This window comes from Vulpes vulpes, chromosome 1 (genome assembly GCF_048418805.1).
Source record: "Vulpes vulpes isolate BD-2025 chromosome 1, VulVul3, whole genome shotgun sequence".
NCBI lineage: Eukaryota > Metazoa > Chordata > Mammalia > Carnivora > Canidae > Vulpes > Vulpes vulpes.
Genome location: NC_132780.1, coordinates 13721806 through 13740585, shown reverse-complemented (window position 1 = coordinate 13740585; position 18780 = coordinate 13721806). Strand labels below are relative to the sequence as shown.

The following is an 18780-nucleotide window of genomic DNA, read 5'->3' as shown; positions in this document are numbered from 1 at the left end:
AAAAGGCCAACCACAGAATGAATGAGGGAAGGTCATGTAGGGAATAGCAAGCGTAAAGGAAAGTCGCATAGTCAGGAAAGAACTTGGCCCATTTGAGTAACTGAAAGGAGACAACTGTACCCTATTACCTGATGTATGTTAACAATGAGCCTTCATGATGTTAACTAGCATGTATTGAGCGCTTACGAGGTGTCAAACACAGTGATAAGTACTTTGGAAACTTACTGAGGCTTTATAAAGATTTTTATTTTATTTATTTAAGAGAGACACACAGAGAGGCAGAGACATAGGCAGAGGGTTAAACAAGCTCCCTCTAAGGAGCCTGATGCAGACTCGATTCCAGGACCCCGGGGTTCATGACCTGAGTCAAAGGCAGACGCCCAACCACTGAGCCACCCAGGTGCCCCCTTACTGAGGCTTTAAAACCATACTGTGGTGACCTCTTGATCACTCCTGTTTACAGATGAAGAAACTGAATTCAGAGGTGAAGTCATTGTCCCAAAGTCCCCTGGTAGGAAATGCAGTGATAGGATTTGTACACAGTTCTGACTCTCAAAATAATTATCTTAAACCACTGTCCATCTCCCATAGGGAAACATTTGAGATATTTTAAACAAAGCACTAGGTGAGCGTGGAAAGAGTTACATTTCGAGCTCCCACAGCGGAGTTCCTTACTTAAAACTACTATTTCCAGCATGCACTTCTTCTTGCCTTGGGAGGATGGGGGTGGACGCAGGGCTACCAGAACTACATTTCCCAGAATGCAAGTCCCCATTGCTGGCTGACACGCAGGTCGTGAATTGTAGTCCTCGGAAGAGACATTCGCCCGCAACTCCCGGTATGCATTCGGGGTCAGTACTACATGGTGGGAAAAGGACAGTCGCGCGGCCTTTTGGGAAGCGGGATCGGCCCTTTTTCCCAGGCTTGCAGCCTGGGTGAGCGAAGGCATTCTTGAGACTACACTTCCCAGTGGGCTGTGCGCGAGAGGGCGGGCGAGTTCTTCTGCCGGAAGTCCGCTCTAGCCCTGGGTCCCCTAACTGCTGCGAGAGCCGGAGCTGCCCAGGAGCCGCGGGACCGGGGCCGCTGGGGTCCGGACGGGGGTCGCCATGGTAACGGCGGCGCGCCCACGTTGGGGCCGGGCGGAGGGTGGGTCCACGTGCAGGTACTCGAGGCTCGGTCGGGTACTGACAAGCCTCCCCTGCCGCGGTGCGTTGGTTTGGGCCGGGCGCGGGCTCTCGGGATTGGGGCCGACCCGAGGCCCGGGGCAAGGGGGCAGCTGCGCGGCGATTCTGGGCGCGGGAGTGCGCCGGAGGGCTCGACGCCAGAGGACATTAGAGGCCGGGTGCCAAGGGGAGAGGGCTGTGCGGGAGGGAGACATTGGAGATGACTGAGGAGGTGGAGGTTGAAATGGGGAGGCAACTCGCGAAGCGGGATCTCGGAGGTGGGGAGACGATTGGAGGTGGGGTGGGGGCGTCTTACGAGGAGGGCGCTCTGGGAGTGTGGCAGGATAGTTGGGGAATGGGAGACATTGGGTTGGGAGAGAAGGAGTCTTTAGAAGCCGGAAGCTGACAATGAAGGCAGAGAGAGGGTGTTGAAACGGGAGGGGTACTCCTGATGAGAGCGAGAATCTCTAGGGGAGGAGACTGGGCTCTGGAGATGGGAAGTTGGCTACTGTGCAGAATGGGGCTTTCGAGTCCAGGGAAGTGTGCTGCAAAGCGGGAGGAGGCTTAGAAGGTGGGAGCGAATATTAGAAATGGATGGGGAGGAGTAGACCAGATCTTTCCAAGAAGGAGAGGTCTTGAGTGGGAGCAGGCAGAGAAGTGTGAGAGATGGGGATGGAGCTTTTGGAGCAAGGACTGGGCTTTGGATTTGCCTACCCTCCCTCAGGGTGGGTCTTTGGACCTTAAGCAAGGATCCTTTGGGCAGGGAGCCGGAAAAAGATGAATGGAGATGGGTGTCAGAATGAGGAGGAAGCCTCCTCCACAAAGAGCGTCCTTGGAGGCAACATGTATGGTTTGGAACTTGGGGAGGAGGCCCTGGCGTCAGAGAAGTGATGTCCCAAGTAAAAGGCCTTCTGAAGCCTGAGAGAGGGAATTGAAACCCAGAAGAAATTCGAAGTCTAAAGGGAACAACTCCAGGGGAGGGGGCTTGGAGACAGGAAAGATGGGGGGGGGGGCACCCGGAGGGAACGTCAGAGGGGTGAGGAGGCTGGAGGGAAAGGACCTCTCAGGAAAGATTCCCAGAGGTGGAGAGATTCTGACTGGGAGGAGAAACAGGAAGAGGTTATAAGGGAATTTGGGGGTAAGAGGCTGGGCTCTCCCTCAGCCCTTTTAGCTCTCCTCCCGCATGCCCCATATATCTCTGGCTCTGCCCCTAGGTTGTGGCTGCCTAGTGAATTCCCTCCTCCCTACCTCCTGCCAAGCCCATGGCCTTTCCCTTCCTACTCAGGACCCCTAGCCTGCTAGGAAGTGGTTTTCCCTGGCTCAGCAGATGGAGTTCTTGGAAGGAGAGTGTAATATCCTGTTCCTTTACAGCTTGATTGGTTGGGGGAGGGAGGAATAGACTATCAGAGAATGAGACTTAGGAAAGAGAATGGACTCCCTGGAATGAGTAGGGGCTCCCACAGGGTAAGCTGGGGTCAGGGGGTCCACAGCAAAGCTTTTGGACTTCCAGCTGTGCTTTGTGGCTGTGAGACTTCTTTTCTCTGAGCTTTGGTTTCTTCATCTATAAAATGGTGTACACCTGCCCATCTCAAACAGACCTGGGCCGAAGGCAGGCTTCCTGCCTGGGTAAACTTGGGCCTTGGTTTTCTTAAAGTCAAATGATGGTGAATTATAATACCATTTAAGAACTAATACTTTTGTAACATTTAGTATGTGCTAGCCACAGTGCTACACCCCTTTTGTTTATTAACCCGTGGATTGTCTTATGTGGGAGGTGCTCTCTGTATAATAGACAGAAGGAGAAACTGAGGCCCAGAAAGGCTAGGTTACTTGCCCATGGACATACAGCTAAGAGGGCCAGCATTCATTCAGGCTCTGGAGTCTGTGTGCTTAGCCACTTGGATGAAGCTGTCTCCATCATCATAGCTCATTGTAGTGAGCGCTCCGTATGTAATAGGCACTGTGCTAAGCACTTCTGGCATTAACTTGTTCTGTTTTCATAGTAGCCCTAGGAGGATTGACCTGGCCTTTCAGAATCTTAAAAACAAATTCCCTAGCCCACACTGATGATAATCATAGCTGACACAAAGCATGTTATCTGAGCCAGGCACTCTTCTAGATTCTTTTCTTTTCTTTTTTTAAGATTTTATTTATTTATTCATGAGAAACACACAGAGAGCGGCAGAGACCTAGGCAGAGGGAGAAGCAGGTTCCCCTCAGGGAGCCAGATGACGGAACTTGATCTCAGGACCCCAGAATCACACCCTGAGCCAAAGGCAGATGCTCAACCACTGAGCCACCCAGGTGTCCGTAGATACTTTTCATATATTGTTTACATCTCATCATACATTTTCCAGGTGGATAAACAGGCACCAAGCAACTTGAGAAGTGGCAGATGCTTTGGAAAACAGTGGCCAAAAAAGTTAGGCATAGCATTACCATATAACCCAGCGATTCCCCTCCTAGGTATAGGGATAGCCAGGGGAAACATCAGTCCAAACAAATGTCCACGTAAAAGCTCGTGTGTGAATGTGCGAATTCTACATCACTTGAGAAGTGGCAGATGCTTTGGAAAACAGCAGTGGCCAAAAAGTTAGGCATAGCAGTACCATATAACCCAGCGATTCCCCTCCTAGGTATAGGGATAGCCAGGGGAAACATCAGTCCAAACAAATGTCCACGTAAAAGCTCATGTGCGAATGTTCATAGCAGCCTTATTTGTAATCACCAAAAAGCGGAAATGACCCAAATGTCCATCAACTGATGGATGGATCAACAAAACAAGATATATCCATACAGTGGAACTCGGCATTAAAAAGAAAGGACTTGTGGACACACACTACAGTGTGGATGAACTTTGAAAACATTGCCGAGGGACGCCTGAGTGGCTCAGTGGTTGAGCGTCTGCCTTGCCTCGGCATATCCAGGGGTCCTGGGATCAAATCCCACATTGGGGCCCCTGCATAGAGCCTGCTTCTCCCCTCTGCCTGTCTCTGCCTCTGTGTATCTCTCATTAATAAATAAAATTAAAAAAAAAAAAAACATTGCCAAGGGGAAGAGGCCAAATACAAAAAGACCATGCATGTATTGTATGATTCTGTTTATATGAAACCTCCAGAAGAGGCATAGCCATAGAGACAGGAGCATTATCTGTTGCCGGGAGCAGGGCAGTGGCTGCTAACCCGTGGAGATTTCTTCTTGGGGTGATGAAAATATTGTAGAATTAGATAGTAGTGATTTTGGCAACATTATATACGAATATACTAAAAACCACTGAACTTTATGAAAAAAATAATAAAAAAAATAAAAACCACTGAACTGTACACATCTTAAATGGGTGAATTTTTAAGGCTTGGTAAGTAAAAAGAAAAAGGAACATTGAGGAGATCTCTGGGATTCAGACCAAAGAATCTGGAACTCAAAGATTTCTTAGAAATTTGTATTTATTTGTTTAAGTCCTCTCTCCACCAAACATGGGGCTTGAACTCACAACCCTAAGATCAAGAGTCCCTGCGCCTCCCGTTGAGCCCTGTGCCTCCCGTTGTGCCAGCCGGGGAGCCCTGCAACGCAAACGTTTATTGAATGCCTGTTGTGTGCCAGCTACTGAATTAAGTTTAAAACATTTAAGTGCAGAACACCCTGATGAGATGGGTCCTCTAAGGAAACTGATTCTGCCGGTGGGGAAACAGGCTGCTGGGGGGTGGGGGGTGATCCTTGCTCCAAGGTCAAGCAGAGAAGGGAGTGGAGCCTGGGGCTGACAGGGGAGTTGGCCGGTGGAAGCAGTCATTCCTCTAGGGTGTTGGGACCTGGGGTGGGAGTGTGTGGTCAGGCCAGCCAGACCAGGCTGCAGCCTAAACAGCTGCAGGAGGTGTGGACCCTACCCAGTGGGCATGGGTGGGGCTGTTGGGTGGGCCACCCAGCGCTGGCCAGCTCTCCCTCCCCCCCCTCACCTCCTCCACCTCCTCCTCTCCCCCTACGTGCAGATCCGCTTCATCCTCATCCAGAACCGGGCGGGCAAGACGCGCCTGGCCAAGTGGTACATGCAGTTCGATGACGATGAGAAACAGAAGTTGATCGAAGAGGTGCATGCTGTGGTCACCGTCCGAGATGCCAAACACACCAACTTTGTGGAGGTGATACTCCCCTCACGCTTGCCACACTCGCCTTGTTCCTCTGCCCATCCTTTTTTTTTTTTTTTTTAAAGATTTTATTTATTTGTTCGTGAGAGACAGAGAGAGAGAGAGGCAGAGACACAGGCTCCCTGCGTGGAGCCTGACGTGGGACTCAATCCTGGGTCTCCAGGATCACACCCTGGGCTGAAGGCAACGCCAAGCCGCCGAGCCACGCGGGCTGCCCTCCTCTGCCCATCCTGCCCAACCGCCAACTGCAGTAACCCCCAGACCTGTTTCCTTCCTATGTTCATAGCTTCAGCCTGCTTTTGGCCTGCTGTCTTCCTTCCTTTGAGGGGAGGGGGGAGACCTTTTTGTTGTGATCATTTTCTTTTTTTTTCTTAAGATGTTATTTATTTATTCATAAGAGATAGAGGCAGAGACATAGGGAGACAGAGAAGTAGGCTCCCTGTGGGGGGCCTGATGCAGGACTTGAACCCAGTACCGTGGGATCACGCCCTGAGCCAAAGGCAGAAGCTCAACCATCGAACCACCCAGGTGATATTTATTCAACAGCCACTATTTTGTGAAACATCCTTCAAACATACAAGATACTCCTTAAACATGTAATTCCACACGGACACAAATTTGTATAGAGTCACTACCTCTTTAGAACCTTCAGTGTGTCAGCTATATATGTTTAGTATTGGGATTGTATTAAGAACAAGAATAGTATAATCCTTGAATTATACAAGAATAGAACAAGAACAAGAATAGTATAATCGTGTTCTTAGTGAATTTGCAACCTTGGAAATTTCTTTCTTTCAAAAAGCTTCCATTTTAGTAATGAAAACTATTAAAGGAATTGGACAGGTTAGAAAAATTTAATGGATATTTAGCTATGAAAGAAGATATTTATTAGACATTAACTCTTATTATGATTTAACTTTTTTTAAATTTAAATTCAGTTAATTAACATATACTGTATTACTGGTTTCAGAGGTAGAGGTCAGTGGTTCATCAATCTTATGTAACACCCAGGGCTCATTACACCATGTGCTCTCTTTAATACCCATCACCCAGTTACCCATCCCCCCACCTCCCTCTAGCAACTCTGTTTCCTATCATTAAGAGTCTTTTATGGTTTATCTCCTTCTCTGATTTCATCTTGTTTTATTTTTTCCTCCCTTCCCCTATGATCCTCTGTTTTGTTTCTTAAATTCCACAAATGAGTGAGATCGTATAATAATTGTCTTTCTTTGATTGACTATTTCACTTAGCATAATACCCTCTGGTTTCATCCACATCATTGCAAACGGCAATATTTCATTTTTTGATGGCTGAGTAGTATTCCATTGTGTGTGTGTGTGTATATATATCACATCTTCTTTATCCATTCATCCATCGACATGGGCTCTTTCCATAGTTTGGCTATTGTGGACATTGCTGCTATACACATTGGGGTGCAGGTGCCCCTTTGGATCACTACACTTGTATTCTTGGGGTAAATACCTATTTAAACTTTTAAAAAAGATTTTACATATTTATTTATTCATGAGAGACAGAGAGAGAGAGAGGCAGAAACACAGGCAGAGGAAGAAGCAGATTCCATGCAGGGAGCTCAATGCAGGACTCGATCCCGGGTCTCCAGGATCAGGCCCTGGGCTGAAGGTGGCGCTAAACCCCTGAGCCACCCAGGCTGCCCCATAAGTTTTTATTTTTAAGTCAGCTCCACACCCAACATGGGGCCTGAACTCACACCCCTGAGATCAAGGGTCACATACTCTACCGCCTGAGCCAGCCAGGTGCCCCTCTTTGGTCTCCTTAAATTGAGAAGGCTCTGTCTTTAATTTCCATGGCATCAGCTGGGCTAGTTGTCCTATAAATTCAACACATATTTATCGGGGGTTTGCTGTATGGAGGCACTATTCTAGGAGCAGGAACAGGACAGACCTGAGTCCCTGCCCTGGGAGAGCTGATGTTCTGGTGGGAGGGAGACGGATAGTAAAGACAGAGCATAGCAGGAGGTAAGAGGTGCCAGGGGGAAGAAGCAGCCACTGTGGGAGATGAGAGTGCTGGGGTGTGTACATTAGGTGTAGGAATGCAGGTGTAAATGATTTAGGAAGTCTGGAAAAGGTAGCTTTGGAACCAAGACCTAAAGGAGTTGAAAGAGTGGAAGGAGAGGATATCTGAAAGGGAGCACTCCACACCCAGGAAATGGCAAGTGCAAAGGCCCTGAGGTGAGGACATGCTGGGACATTCCTGGAATAGCAAGAAGGCCAGCATTTTGAGGGAATGTAAGCCAGCGAGGGGGGTGGGGGGCCGAGGAGGTCAAAGAGATAACAGGGATAAATGGCGCAGGGCCTCTTCCAAGGTGGCAGCCTCGAGAGGGTTTTGAGCAGAGGGGGGCAGGTGTGGGCCAACTTAGCAAAGAGCAGGTTGAGGGTGAAGATCAGGAGTGAGGTATCTGTTCACACCCCCACAGAGAATCCAGGAGGGAGTGATGAGTCAGCGTGCAGAGAGGGCAGAATGCCACAATGTGGAAGGTTCTGCACACAGAGGGCAAGGAAGCCTGCGGGACTTACCAGAGGAGGGACGAGTGACAGAGGGGAACACAGGAGAGAAGAGAAGCCATATCTAGAGGAGGGAGATGAGGAGGTAGAGGAGAACCAGGAGATATGGGGGGAGGCCGGCAGCCTTAAGCAAAGGGTTTCCAGGAGGGGGACCTTGCGGGGAGCAGGGCGATGGGGCCAGAGCAGGTACAGGACAGAATGAGGGGGTGCACGCCCACTCCCCTGGGCTGTCCTGCCACCAGCGCAGCATCTTATCTCCCACTGTGCACTGTGGGGACTGAGAGCCCTGTGAGCAACACAGACCTGTCCCCAGATGAGGACTACCCAGAGGGGTCAGGGCTGCAGTGCTGGGATGGAGCAGCCCAGTAGGACGAGGGCACCTGCCTCAGGCTGGGGGTCAGAGAGGACTTCCCAGAGGAGGGAGTGCTGTAGGAAACAAGAGAGAATTGGTCCCTCCCCCAACACACTGGGGAGGGTCTGGGGGAGGAGACCCTAAATAATGTCTCTCCTATGAGATTGAGGTCAGGGCAGACTTCCTGGAGGAGGACTTGTAAGAGTAAAACCAAAAGCTGAATAGCCAGTGAAGAAGGTCCAGGCCTCCCAAACTTTCTTCCTCTTGTTTGTTCATTAATGAGGTTATTCTTTTTTGTGTGTGTGTATGTGTTTTTTTTTTTTTTTTAACCTCTGTTAGTTTTTTACTGCCGTGGTAACAAATCCTACAAATATAGTGGCTCAAAACAACATGATTTGTTGTTTTAAACAGTTCTTTTTTTTTTTTTTTAAACAGTTCTTGAGGTCAGGTGTCCAAAACGTGTCAGGAGGGCTGGGTTCCCTCTGCAGGCCCTGGGGAGAATCCATTTGCTTGCCTTTACCAGCTTCTGGAGGCAGCCTGCGTGCCCCCAGAGAGTGACCCCTTCACCAGCCTCAAAGCCAACCACATCTCACCTTAAAATCACTCCATCTGACTCGTACACTTCTGTCCTCCTCTTTCCCTGATAAGGATCCCTGTGATTACTCTGGGCCCGTCTGGATCATCCAGGAACCCCCAGGTCAAGATCCTTAGTGTAATCACACCTCCACAGTCCCTTTTGCCGTGTAAGGTCACCTGTTCACAGGTTCCGGGGGTCAGGATGTGGACCTCTTCATGTTCAGGGCCATGCTGGGGACACAGCAGGCACAGCACCAGCTCAGGGTCCAATGAGACAGACCTGTCCCAGACAGTGATGCCCAGAGTGGTCAGGTGGGGGATGGGGGCCCAATGGGTAGGGGAGTATAGACAGGTGACTCACCCCAGCCTTCAGGAAGAGACTTATCTGAGAGTGTATAGGGGGAAAAGCCATGAGAGCCTGCGCCAGATCCCTGAGAAGCCTGCAAATTTATTTTTTTAAACTTTTTTTTTTTTTTTAAGATTTTATTTATTTATTCATGAGAGACACAGAGAGAGAGGCAGAGACACAGGCAGAGGGAGAAGCAGGCTCCATGCAGGGAGCCTGATGTGGGACTCAATCCCGGGACTCCGGGATCATGCCCTGAGCCGAAGGCAAGCACTAAACTCCTGAGCCACCCAGGGATCCCAAGCCTGCAAATTTAAAGCCAAGGTGTAGAAACAAGCGGGGATCAGGGAGAGTGATAGCGGGAGAAAGAGAACTACAAGTAACAATAACAACAACAACAAAAGTGCTGCTCAGTGTCAGATCCTGCCAGGGCCACACCAGCTGTGACAGTCAGAGCTGGCATCTCCAGATGGTTTTCCTGCCCTCTCAGCCTGTCATAAACCCTCTTCTCCAGCTCAGGGGCCTTCAAACGTTTGATCGAGTGCCTGCATCAGTTTAAATGTATTTTCTTTTGGGATCCCTGGGTGGCTCAGTGGTTAAGCACCTGCCTTCGGCTCAGGGCTTGATCCTGGAGACCCGGAATCGAGTCCCACATCGGGTTCCCTGCATGGAGCCTGTTTCTCCCTCTGTCTGTGTCTCTCGTGAATAAATAAAATCTTATTTAAGGGGATCCCTGGGTGGCGCAGCGGTTCGGTGCCTGCCTTTGGCCCAGGGCGCAATCCTGGAGACCCGGGATCGAGTCCCACATCGGGCTCCCGGTGCATGGAGCCTGCTTCTCCCTCTGCCTGTGTCTCTGCCTCTCTCTCTCTCTCTCTGACTACCGTAAATAAATAATAATAAAAAAAATACATTAAAAAAAATCTTATTTAAAAAAAAGTTTAAAAATCAGGGGCTGATGTTGGCTTTTGAAGTTGCCAGCAGGTGGCGACAGAACACACCAGACCCAGGGCTGGGACTTTTCCAGATTTTGCCCAAGGATCTTGTGCTTAGCAAACCAGTCCGCTGGTCTCTAAACCTCTCTTTATCGCCTTTCCCTCACATAAGATTACAGTCTGTATCCTTGGTCCACATGTATTTATTCCTGGGCTGTATGTATGTGTTGGCGTAGGAATATTTATATTTTACATTACAGTTCAGTTCAGGGTAAGGCTGGGATGGTCTTGGTTATAAGCAGTGACTGCACTGCCCGGCACAGAGCCCGCCCCCAGGTAGTGTTTGTGGAATGATGGCATGAATTAGTTCCAGGCTAAGGAATTCGACTTTCTCCAGAGGCGACAGGCAGGGAGCCACGGAATGGTGAGGTAGACGTCCTGGGACACCCCAGCGTCCCTCTCTGCTCTGGGCTTTTTCTCACAAGCTGTTCCCTCTGACCAGAGCACTCCTGCTCATATTCCAGGTCTTGGTCCAGGTGCCCCCTCCTCCCAGAAGCCCTCCTGGGTCTCCAGGCTGGGTTAGCTGCCCACGATGGGGAGTACTGAGGAGGAATCTCTGCACTGGACTGTGAGCCCCAGTGGCGGGGGCTGGGTCCCGTCTCAGTCACTGCTGTGTCCCCTGCACTGGGCCGGACAGAGCAGGGCTTCAGGGACCAGGCATGGGGTGAAGGACTGACTCCTGGCCCCGTGCTGCCCCGCACTGTTGGGTTAGGGGCCGCCCAGTTGCTGAAAGCCTCTCTGCCCCACAGTTCCGGAACTTCAAGATCATTTACCGACGCTACGCCGGCCTCTACTTCTGCATCTGCGTGGATGTCAACGACAACAACCTGGCCTACCTGGAAGCCATCCACAACTTCGTGGAGGTGCGAGGGTGGGCTGCGGCCCCAGGGGCCCTGGAGCCCCCAGAACCAGCCCTGGTCTCCCCAGGCGGGTGCACAAACCCTCTCCCCACATCCCCGGGTGGACAGCCAGCCTCCCTCTGCCCCTCTCTGCCCACATGATTCCTCTTTCTCCCTCCGCCTGTGTCTGGTCAGTCTTCCCTGCCATCCTTTTCTGTTGCTATGTGATCGTCCTTGTTGTTTCTGGCTCTGACTGTCTTTGTCCTGGTGTCTCTTCCTCCTCCCTCCTTCCCTCCCCTTCCGCACTTCCTCTTGGTCTCTCTTTTACCATCTCTTTTTCGGAGGGAGGGGTGACCTTGGCTCCCATGTGCAGCCCTGTGTGGCCCTGCGTGCCTCCCTCTGCCCAGCTCTCACCATCTCTGCCTTCTCTCCCAGGTCTTAAATGAGTATTTCCACAATGTCTGTGAACTGGACCTGGTGTTCAATTTCTACAAGGTGGGCTCCTGGTGAAGACGAGGGTGTAAGGGGGGGTCAGAGCCCCCAGCTTCCATCGGAGGTTCAGATGAGCACCTGTTGAGGGAGGGGGAGAGAGGAAGAGCCCTCCCCTCACAGTGGGGTCTCCTGCCCTCCCTTCGCTCAGGTTTACACGGTCGTGGACGAGATGTTCCTGGCCGGCGAGATCCGAGAGACCAGCCAGACGAAGGTGCTGAAACAATTGCTGATGCTCCAGTCACTGGAGTGAGGGCAGCTGGCCCCTGCGCCCCGGCCCCTCACTTCCTGCTCGCCCCTCTCCAGGCCGGGGCTGCGCCCTCCCTCACCTGCCCAGGAGGAAGGCCCATAGCTGGGCCTGGGCCACCAGGGAGGAGACTGCACCCCACTGCCTCTGGGCCCAGCCAGGGGCGGAGGCCATCTCGCGTGTTCCGAGTAACCGTGACGTTGTCGTGTGACGCTGTGAGTGCGTGTGTGTGGAGCCCCCAATAAACCCATGGTCTCGCCTGGCCTGTGTCTTGGAGCCCTTGCCGGTCTGCCCTGGGGACCCCGGACACTCGGGACACCCTCCCATCAGTGTGAAGGCAGTTGGTCAGCAAACACTCCTTGGCCTGAGAACGGGAGTTGGCCCAGATGCGTTCACCTGGGCCGCTGCCCACAGAGGGCTCCTGAGACTGGAAGGGGAGATAGATAGATAGATAGATAGATAGATAGATAGATAGATAGATAGATAGATAGATTTATTTATTTAAAGATTTATTTTTATTTATTTATGGTAAGACACAGAGAGAGAGGCAGAGACACAGGCAGAGGGAGAAGCAGGCTCCATGCCGGGAGCCCAACGTGGGACTCGATCCCGGATCTCCAGGATCACGCCCCGGCCCAAAGGCAGGCGTGAAACCACTGAGCCACCCAGGGATCCCGGGGAGATAGATTTAGACCCCGGGCACCTCCTACTAAAATAATCCTCCTGGCCAACACCTAATAGTGTCACGCGTCTCCCACGTGCTGTTCAAAGTATCCCAAGTATTATCTTCCCTCATCGTAAGATCCTGAGGAAACAACCAGTGTCTGCCCATTTTCCAGGTGAGATCACTCATCCCAGGACCACGAAAAGGCTTGGCCAAGGTCATGTCACTAGTGTGGCTAAGCCAGGTTTGTTCTAAGCCCAGGCAGTTGGCTCCAGAATCCTCATTTTTAACCCCCAGACTGGGTGGCTGTCGGGAGCACAGGCTCTGGGCCTCATGGTTCGTGGTTCTCAGCAACAGCCCTGCTGGCCTTGGGGTTGGACCATTTTCCACTGAGTGACACTGTCCCAGCGGCCCCTGGACTGTTGGCCTCCACCTACCACGTACCAGCAACAGTCCTCTGGCCACCGTAACAACGTGGCCACGGCCATGGCATGTTTCTAGGCCCCCCTGGAGTGGCAGTGCCTTCCTGCCCCCTGCCCTGCACCGAGAGCTGAGGATGGCTGCTGGCCGCACCCACGATCAGCACTTGTGCCAAGCTGAGAACGTCGCCAGGCATCAGGGTCTGCTCTTATCAACATCACACAGCCCTGTGCCAGCGTCCCAATGACAAGAGGTGGCCCTGGCCCAGCTCAGCCACATGCATGCTGTGTAACCTTTGGGCAAGTCCCTTAACCTTTTGCCTCAGTTCTTCATCTTGAAAATGGGTTGACAATAGTTGTTATTGTTGTTTTTTTAACTACACTCTGCACCCAGTGTGGATCCCAATACGAGGCTTGAACTCACAACCTTGAGATCAAGATCTGAGCTGAGATCAAGAGTCGGCCATTTAACCGACCGAGCCACCTTGGCGTCCCCAATCATAGTCTTGATCCCACAGGGTGTGCTTGAGAATTAAGTTAATCCTACGAAAGTTTAGGAGGCACCTGACTGACCAGTGGCAGAGGGGTGAGGGTGGAGGAGGCAGATTTGAGTGAGGCTCGGGTGGATTTGCAGCCAGGGCGAAGGGGTGGGAGGCAAGGCCCTCCCTGAGATGGGGAACAGGCAGGTCAGTGGTGGCTTTGGGGGGGGGGGGGTACTGAGGTTATCAGGACACGTGAGTGTGTGTCCTGGAGCCCCGGCAGCACGTGACCACAAACTGGGTGTCATAAAACGAGAAATTGAGCCCCTCATACTTCTGGGGGCCAGAAGTCTGAAATCAAGGTGCCAGCAGGACCGCAGTCCCTCCACACACCCTAGGGGAGGATCATCCTTTATCTCTTTCAGTTTCTCAAGGCTGCTGACATGCCCTGAATGGGCCCACGTTCCCCGCCAAGTCTCTGCCTTCATTGTCACGTGCGCTTTCCTCTGTGCCTGTACCTTCTCCTTGCCTTCTTCTTACCACCTGTCATTGGATTTAGGGTCCACCAGGATAATCCACTTGATCTCATCCCAAGATCCTTTAACTGTATCTGCAAAGGTCCTTTTTCCCAAAGGGTCATGATCACAGGCTCCAGGACGTGGACATATTTTGGGAGGGGGCCGCCCTCCATCACTAGAGAGTCTGAAGATACTGCGGGGTCATCCAGGAAAGGTGATCAGGACCCTTTTGCACACACAGACCTGAGGTTCAGAGAGGGAGGGATGCAGGGAGCATTTGCTTGTTGTGTATTCGACAAATGTTTCTTGGGCACCTACTATGTGCCAGACACTGGTTAACACTGCCCCCCCCACCCCCCGGGGAGGGTACCACAGTGAGCAGGACAGGTCTCCTGAGGGTGATGGGGTGATGGATAAGTAAGCAAATCGATAGCTGGTATGTCACAAAGTAAGGACTGCTGTGGAGGCAAATAAAACAGCGAGGGGGCAGAGAAGCAGGTGGCACTCCTGTTCTAGATGATGGTCAGGAAAGCCTCTCTGGGGGCAGCCCAGGTGGCTCAGCAGTTTAGCACCGCCTTCAGCCCAGGGCCTGATCCTGGAGACCGAGGATCAAGTCCCACATCGGGCTCCCTGCATGGAGCCTGCTTCTCCCTCTGCCTGTGTCTCTGCCTCTCTCTCTCTCTCTGTCTCTCATGAATAAATAAAATGTTAAAAAAAAAAAAAAAAAAGGAAAGCCTCTCTGGAGCAGTTGACACTGGGCTGAGGGTGAAAGGGGTGAAGGAATGAATGAACTGTGGGAGATTTTAGGGAAAGAAGTCTGTTGCAAGTAGAAGAAATAGCAGGTGCAAAGGCCCTGAGGCAGAACATGCAAGGAGGCCAGCTTGGCAGGAACAGAGTGAGCAAAATGGAGAGTAGAGGTGATGTGTTCAGAAAATAGAGGGTTTGTGGTGAGGGGGTGGGAGGAGGCAGACGGCAGCAAGCCAATAGCCATGGTAGGGACACTGGGTTTGTTCTGTGTGAACCACAGGAAGGAGTTTTTGTTTGGAGGGTTTGGGGAGAGGGCAGTAACAGCTTTGCTGAGATACAATTCACATACCATACAATTCACCCCCTTAAAACGTACAATTCAGCAGTTTCCGATATATTCACAGGCTTGTGTTACCATCACCACTATCGATTGTAGAATATTCTTTTTTTTTCTTTTTAAAGATTTTATTTATTTATTCATGAGAGACACACAGAGAGAAAGAGAGAGGCAGAGACACAGGCAGAGGGAGAAGCAGGCTCCATGCAGGGAGCCCAACACGGGACTCGATCCCAGGTCTCCAGGATCAGGCCCTGGGCGGAAGGCGGCGCCAAATCTCTGAGCCACCCAGGCTGCCCTCTGGGCATGTTTTGAAGGCAGAATCAGGATTGCTGACAATGTGATGTAATCTGGGGGAGAAACCAAGGATCGCTCCCCATTACGGCCTGAGCATCTGGACCACCCGAATCTCCTTTTCCAGAGGCGCAGAGACAGTAGGAAGGACATGTCAAGTCTGCGATCTTGGGTCTCCACTGAGGGGCAGTGGTTATGTGGGTCTGGAGCTTAGGGGAGAGGTCCCGGCGGGAGATGGACATTTGAAAGTCTCTGGAACACTGATACTACTTACTGCCGGGAGGTCTGAGGTCACCAAGGGGTCGGCATGGAGAGAGGGAAGAGATTTGCACACTGGGGGTGGCCGTGGGTGGGGGTGGGGGAGGCGGAGATCAAAGTATAACAGAAGGAACAGCCAGTGAGAAGGAAGGAAAACCATCCAGTGCAGCGTGATTGAATCAAAGGAAAAGGGGGCTCAGGAGGAGACGGTAGTACGCTTGAGTTCAGAGCTGTTCAGATCACTACACTCCTATCAGATTGGCTCATTTTCGGGTCATCCTTGCGCCGGGCCCACACTAATCTCTGTTTCATTCCACTTCTAGTATATGTGCTGCCCAAGCGAGCATTGGAATGGCTCATGGAAAAATACCTACTGCCGGGGCGCCTGGGGGGCTCAGTGGTGGAGCGTCTGCCTTTGGCTCAGGTCGTGATCCCGGGGTCCTGGGATCAAGTCCCGCATTGGACTCCCTGCATGGAGCCTGCTTCTCCCTCTGTGTCTCTGCCTCTCTCTGTGTCTCTCATGAATAAATAAATAAATAAGTTTTAAAAAGATTTATTTTAGGGATCCCTGGGTGGCGCAGTGGTTTGGCGTCTGCCTTTGGCCCAGGGCGCAATCCTGGAGACCGGGGATCGAGTCCCACATCGGGCTCCCGGTGCATGGAGCCTGCTTCTCTCTCTGCCTGTGTCTCTGCCTCTCTCTCTCTCTCTGTGACTATCATAAATAAATAAAAATAATAAAAAATAAAAAAATTAAAAAAATAAAAAGATTTATTTTAGAGAAGGGGAGAGAAAGAGAGAGAGAGAGAGAGAGAGAGAGCAAGCATGGAGAATTCGAAGCAGATTCCACTACTCAGAGCAGGGCTCTATCCCAGGACCCTAAAATTATGACCTAAACAGAAATCAAGAGTCAGAGATTTAGGGGCACCTGGGTGGCTCAGTCAGTGAAGCGTCTGCCTTTGGCTCAGGTCATGATCTCAAGGCCCTGGGATAGAGCCCCAAGTTGGGCTTCCTGCTCAGTGGGGAGCCTGCTTCTCCTTCTGCCCCTCCCCAACTCATTCTTTCTCTTTCTCTCTCTCTCAAATAAATAAAATTTTAAAACAAAAGTAAAAAACAAAAACAAAAACAAAAACAAAAGTCAGATATTTAATTGTGCCATTCAGATACCCCTAAAAAGGATGAATTCTAGAGTATGCAACTTATACATCATTAATCTGACTTTTAAAAATGCTCCTAAAATAAAAAAAAAAAAAAAAGATGCTCCCAAAGGCCAAATGTTGGCCAACTGATGAATGGACAAACAAAACCTGTATCCCTACAATGGAATGTTATTCAGCCACAGAAAAGAAATCCCAACACATGCTATGACATGGATGAACCTTGAAAATACGCTGAGTGAGAGAAGCCAGAGAAGAGCACAGAATGTAGGATTCCATGTATGTGAAATGTCCAGAAAAGGCAAGTGCACAGAGATAGAAAGTGGATTAGTGGTTGCCAGAGACTAGGGGGAGGGAGAAATGAGAGTCACTGCTCAGTGCATAGGGGGTTTCCTTTTGGGGGGTGATGGAATGTTCTGGAGCTATGTGGTAATGGTAGTTGCACACTCTAGTGAATATATGAAAAATGACTGAATTGTGCCTTTATTATTCAAACTTTAAAAAAAAAGATTTTATGTATTCATGAAAGACATACAGGGAGAGGCAGAGACACAGGCAGAGGGAGAAGCAGGCTCCCTGCAGGGAGCCCAACACGGGACTCGATCCCAGAACTCTGGGATCATGACCTGAGCCACAGGTAGACACTTAACCGAATGTACCACCCAGACACCCCTGAATTGCACACTTAAAAAGGGTGAATTTTAGTGTATGTGAATATATATATCTTAATTTTAAAAAGTAAAAAAAGAAGGGTGCCCAGCTGGCTCAGTTGGTAGTGCACACAACTCTTGATCTCAGGGTTGTGAGTTCAAGCTCCACGTTCGGTGTAGAGAATACTCAAAAGTAAAATCTTCTAAAAGGATGGAAAGATGAGGAAAAGAAAGAAGAAAAAGAAAGAAAGAAAGAAAGAAAGAAAGAAAGAAAGAAAGAAAGAAAGAAAGAAAAAGAAAGAAAGAAAGAAAGAAAGAAAGAAAGAAAGAAAGAAAGAAAGAAAGAGAAAGAAAGAAAGAAAAAGGAAGGAAGGAAGGAAGGAAGGAAGGAAGAAAGAAAAGCTTCTGAGTGGTCACATCAGAGGAGATCAGAGACTCAGCTGCTGGATTTGGTAAAGTGGAGTCAGCGGGGAACAGAGCAGGGCGGGGGGAGGCGAGGATGAAGCCAGATCCACAGACCCATCAGAGTGGCTTCTGGAGAGCCTGTAAAAGAGGAACAGGGCAAAGCTGCTAGAAACCACTTGGAGGAAGTGTTGCTATAAAGGAAAACAGTGCAGTAGCTGGAGGGGGATGTGATATTAGGGAGATGGGGATTATTATTTTTTCTTAAAGATTTTATTTATTCATAAGAGACACAAAGAGAGAGGCAGAGACACAGGCAGAGGAAGAAGTAGGCTCCTTGCAAGGAGCCCGTTGCAGGACTCTATCCCAGGTCCCCAGTATCACGACCTGAGCCAAAGGCAGATGCTCAACCACTGAGTCACCCCATCCTCCCAGGGATTATTTTTTATTTTTTAAAAAGGTTTTATTTATTTATTCATGAGAGACGCACAGAGAGAGAGGCAGAGACACAGGCAAAGGGAGAAGCAGGCTCCACACAGGGAACCTGACGTGGGACTCGATCCCGGGTCTCCAGGATCACGCCCTGGGCTGAAGGCGGCGCTAAACCGCTGAGCCAGCCTGTCGTCCCAGGGATTATTTTTTAAATGGAGTTTGTGCCTGGTTGGCTCAGTCACTCAAGCGTCTGACTCTTGATCTCAGCTCAGGGCTTAATCTCAGGGATGTGAGTTTGAGCTCTGAGTTGGCTGAATGTGGAGCTCACATTAAAAAAAAGGGGGGGGGGGATCCCTGGATGGCTAAGCGGTTTGGTGCCTGCCTTTGGACTGGGTGTGGTCCTGGAGTCGCAGGATCAAGTCCTGCGTCGGCTCCCTGCATGGAGCCTGTTTCTCCCTCTGCCTGTGTCTCTCCCTCTCTCTGTGTCTCTCATGAATAAATAAATAAAAATCTTTAAAAAAAAATCTTAAAAAAAATAATAAGGGGAAATTTGGATCCAGAGACAGGCTCAGAAGAAAGACAAAGTGAGGACACAGGAAAAAGAGAGACATCTACAAGCCGAGGAGAAAGGCTTGAAACAGATTCTTCCTCCCAGTCTTCAGAGGGAACCAATCCTGCAAAACCTTGATCTTGGACTTAAGACCTCCTGAACCGCAGGACATTAAGTTTCTGCCACCTGG

General features: G+C 50.4%; 1 protein-coding gene across 1 annotated transcript; it reads left to right on the top strand.

The window, feature by feature from the left end:
• Window positions 1-878: 878 nt before the first annotated feature.
• AP2S1 (adaptor related protein complex 2 subunit sigma 1) lies at window positions 879-11949 on the top strand. Its single transcript, XM_026014007.2, has 5 exons — window positions 879-1109; window positions 5147-5296; window positions 10861-10974; window positions 11386-11445; window positions 11591-11949. The coding sequence occupies exons 1-5, from the start codon at window positions 1107-1109 to the stop codon at window positions 11690-11692; spliced, it is 429 nt and encodes a 142-aa protein (XP_025869792.1). The 5' UTR covers window positions 879-1106; the 3' UTR covers window positions 11693-11949.
• The last annotated feature ends 6831 nt before the right edge of the window (window positions 11950-18780 follow it).

Excerpts from the sequence above, each read along its gene's own strand:
- AP2S1 (XM_026014007.2), top strand. Across the intron at positions 10,975-11,385 it reads CCATCCACAACTTCGTGGAG|GTCTTAAATGAGTATTTCCA; the intron begins GTGCGAGGGTGG and ends CTTCTCTCCCAG. Across the intron at positions 11,446-11,590 it reads TGGTGTTCAATTTCTACAAG|GTTTACACGGTCGTGGACGA; the intron begins GTGGGCTCCTGG and ends CCCTTCGCTCAG.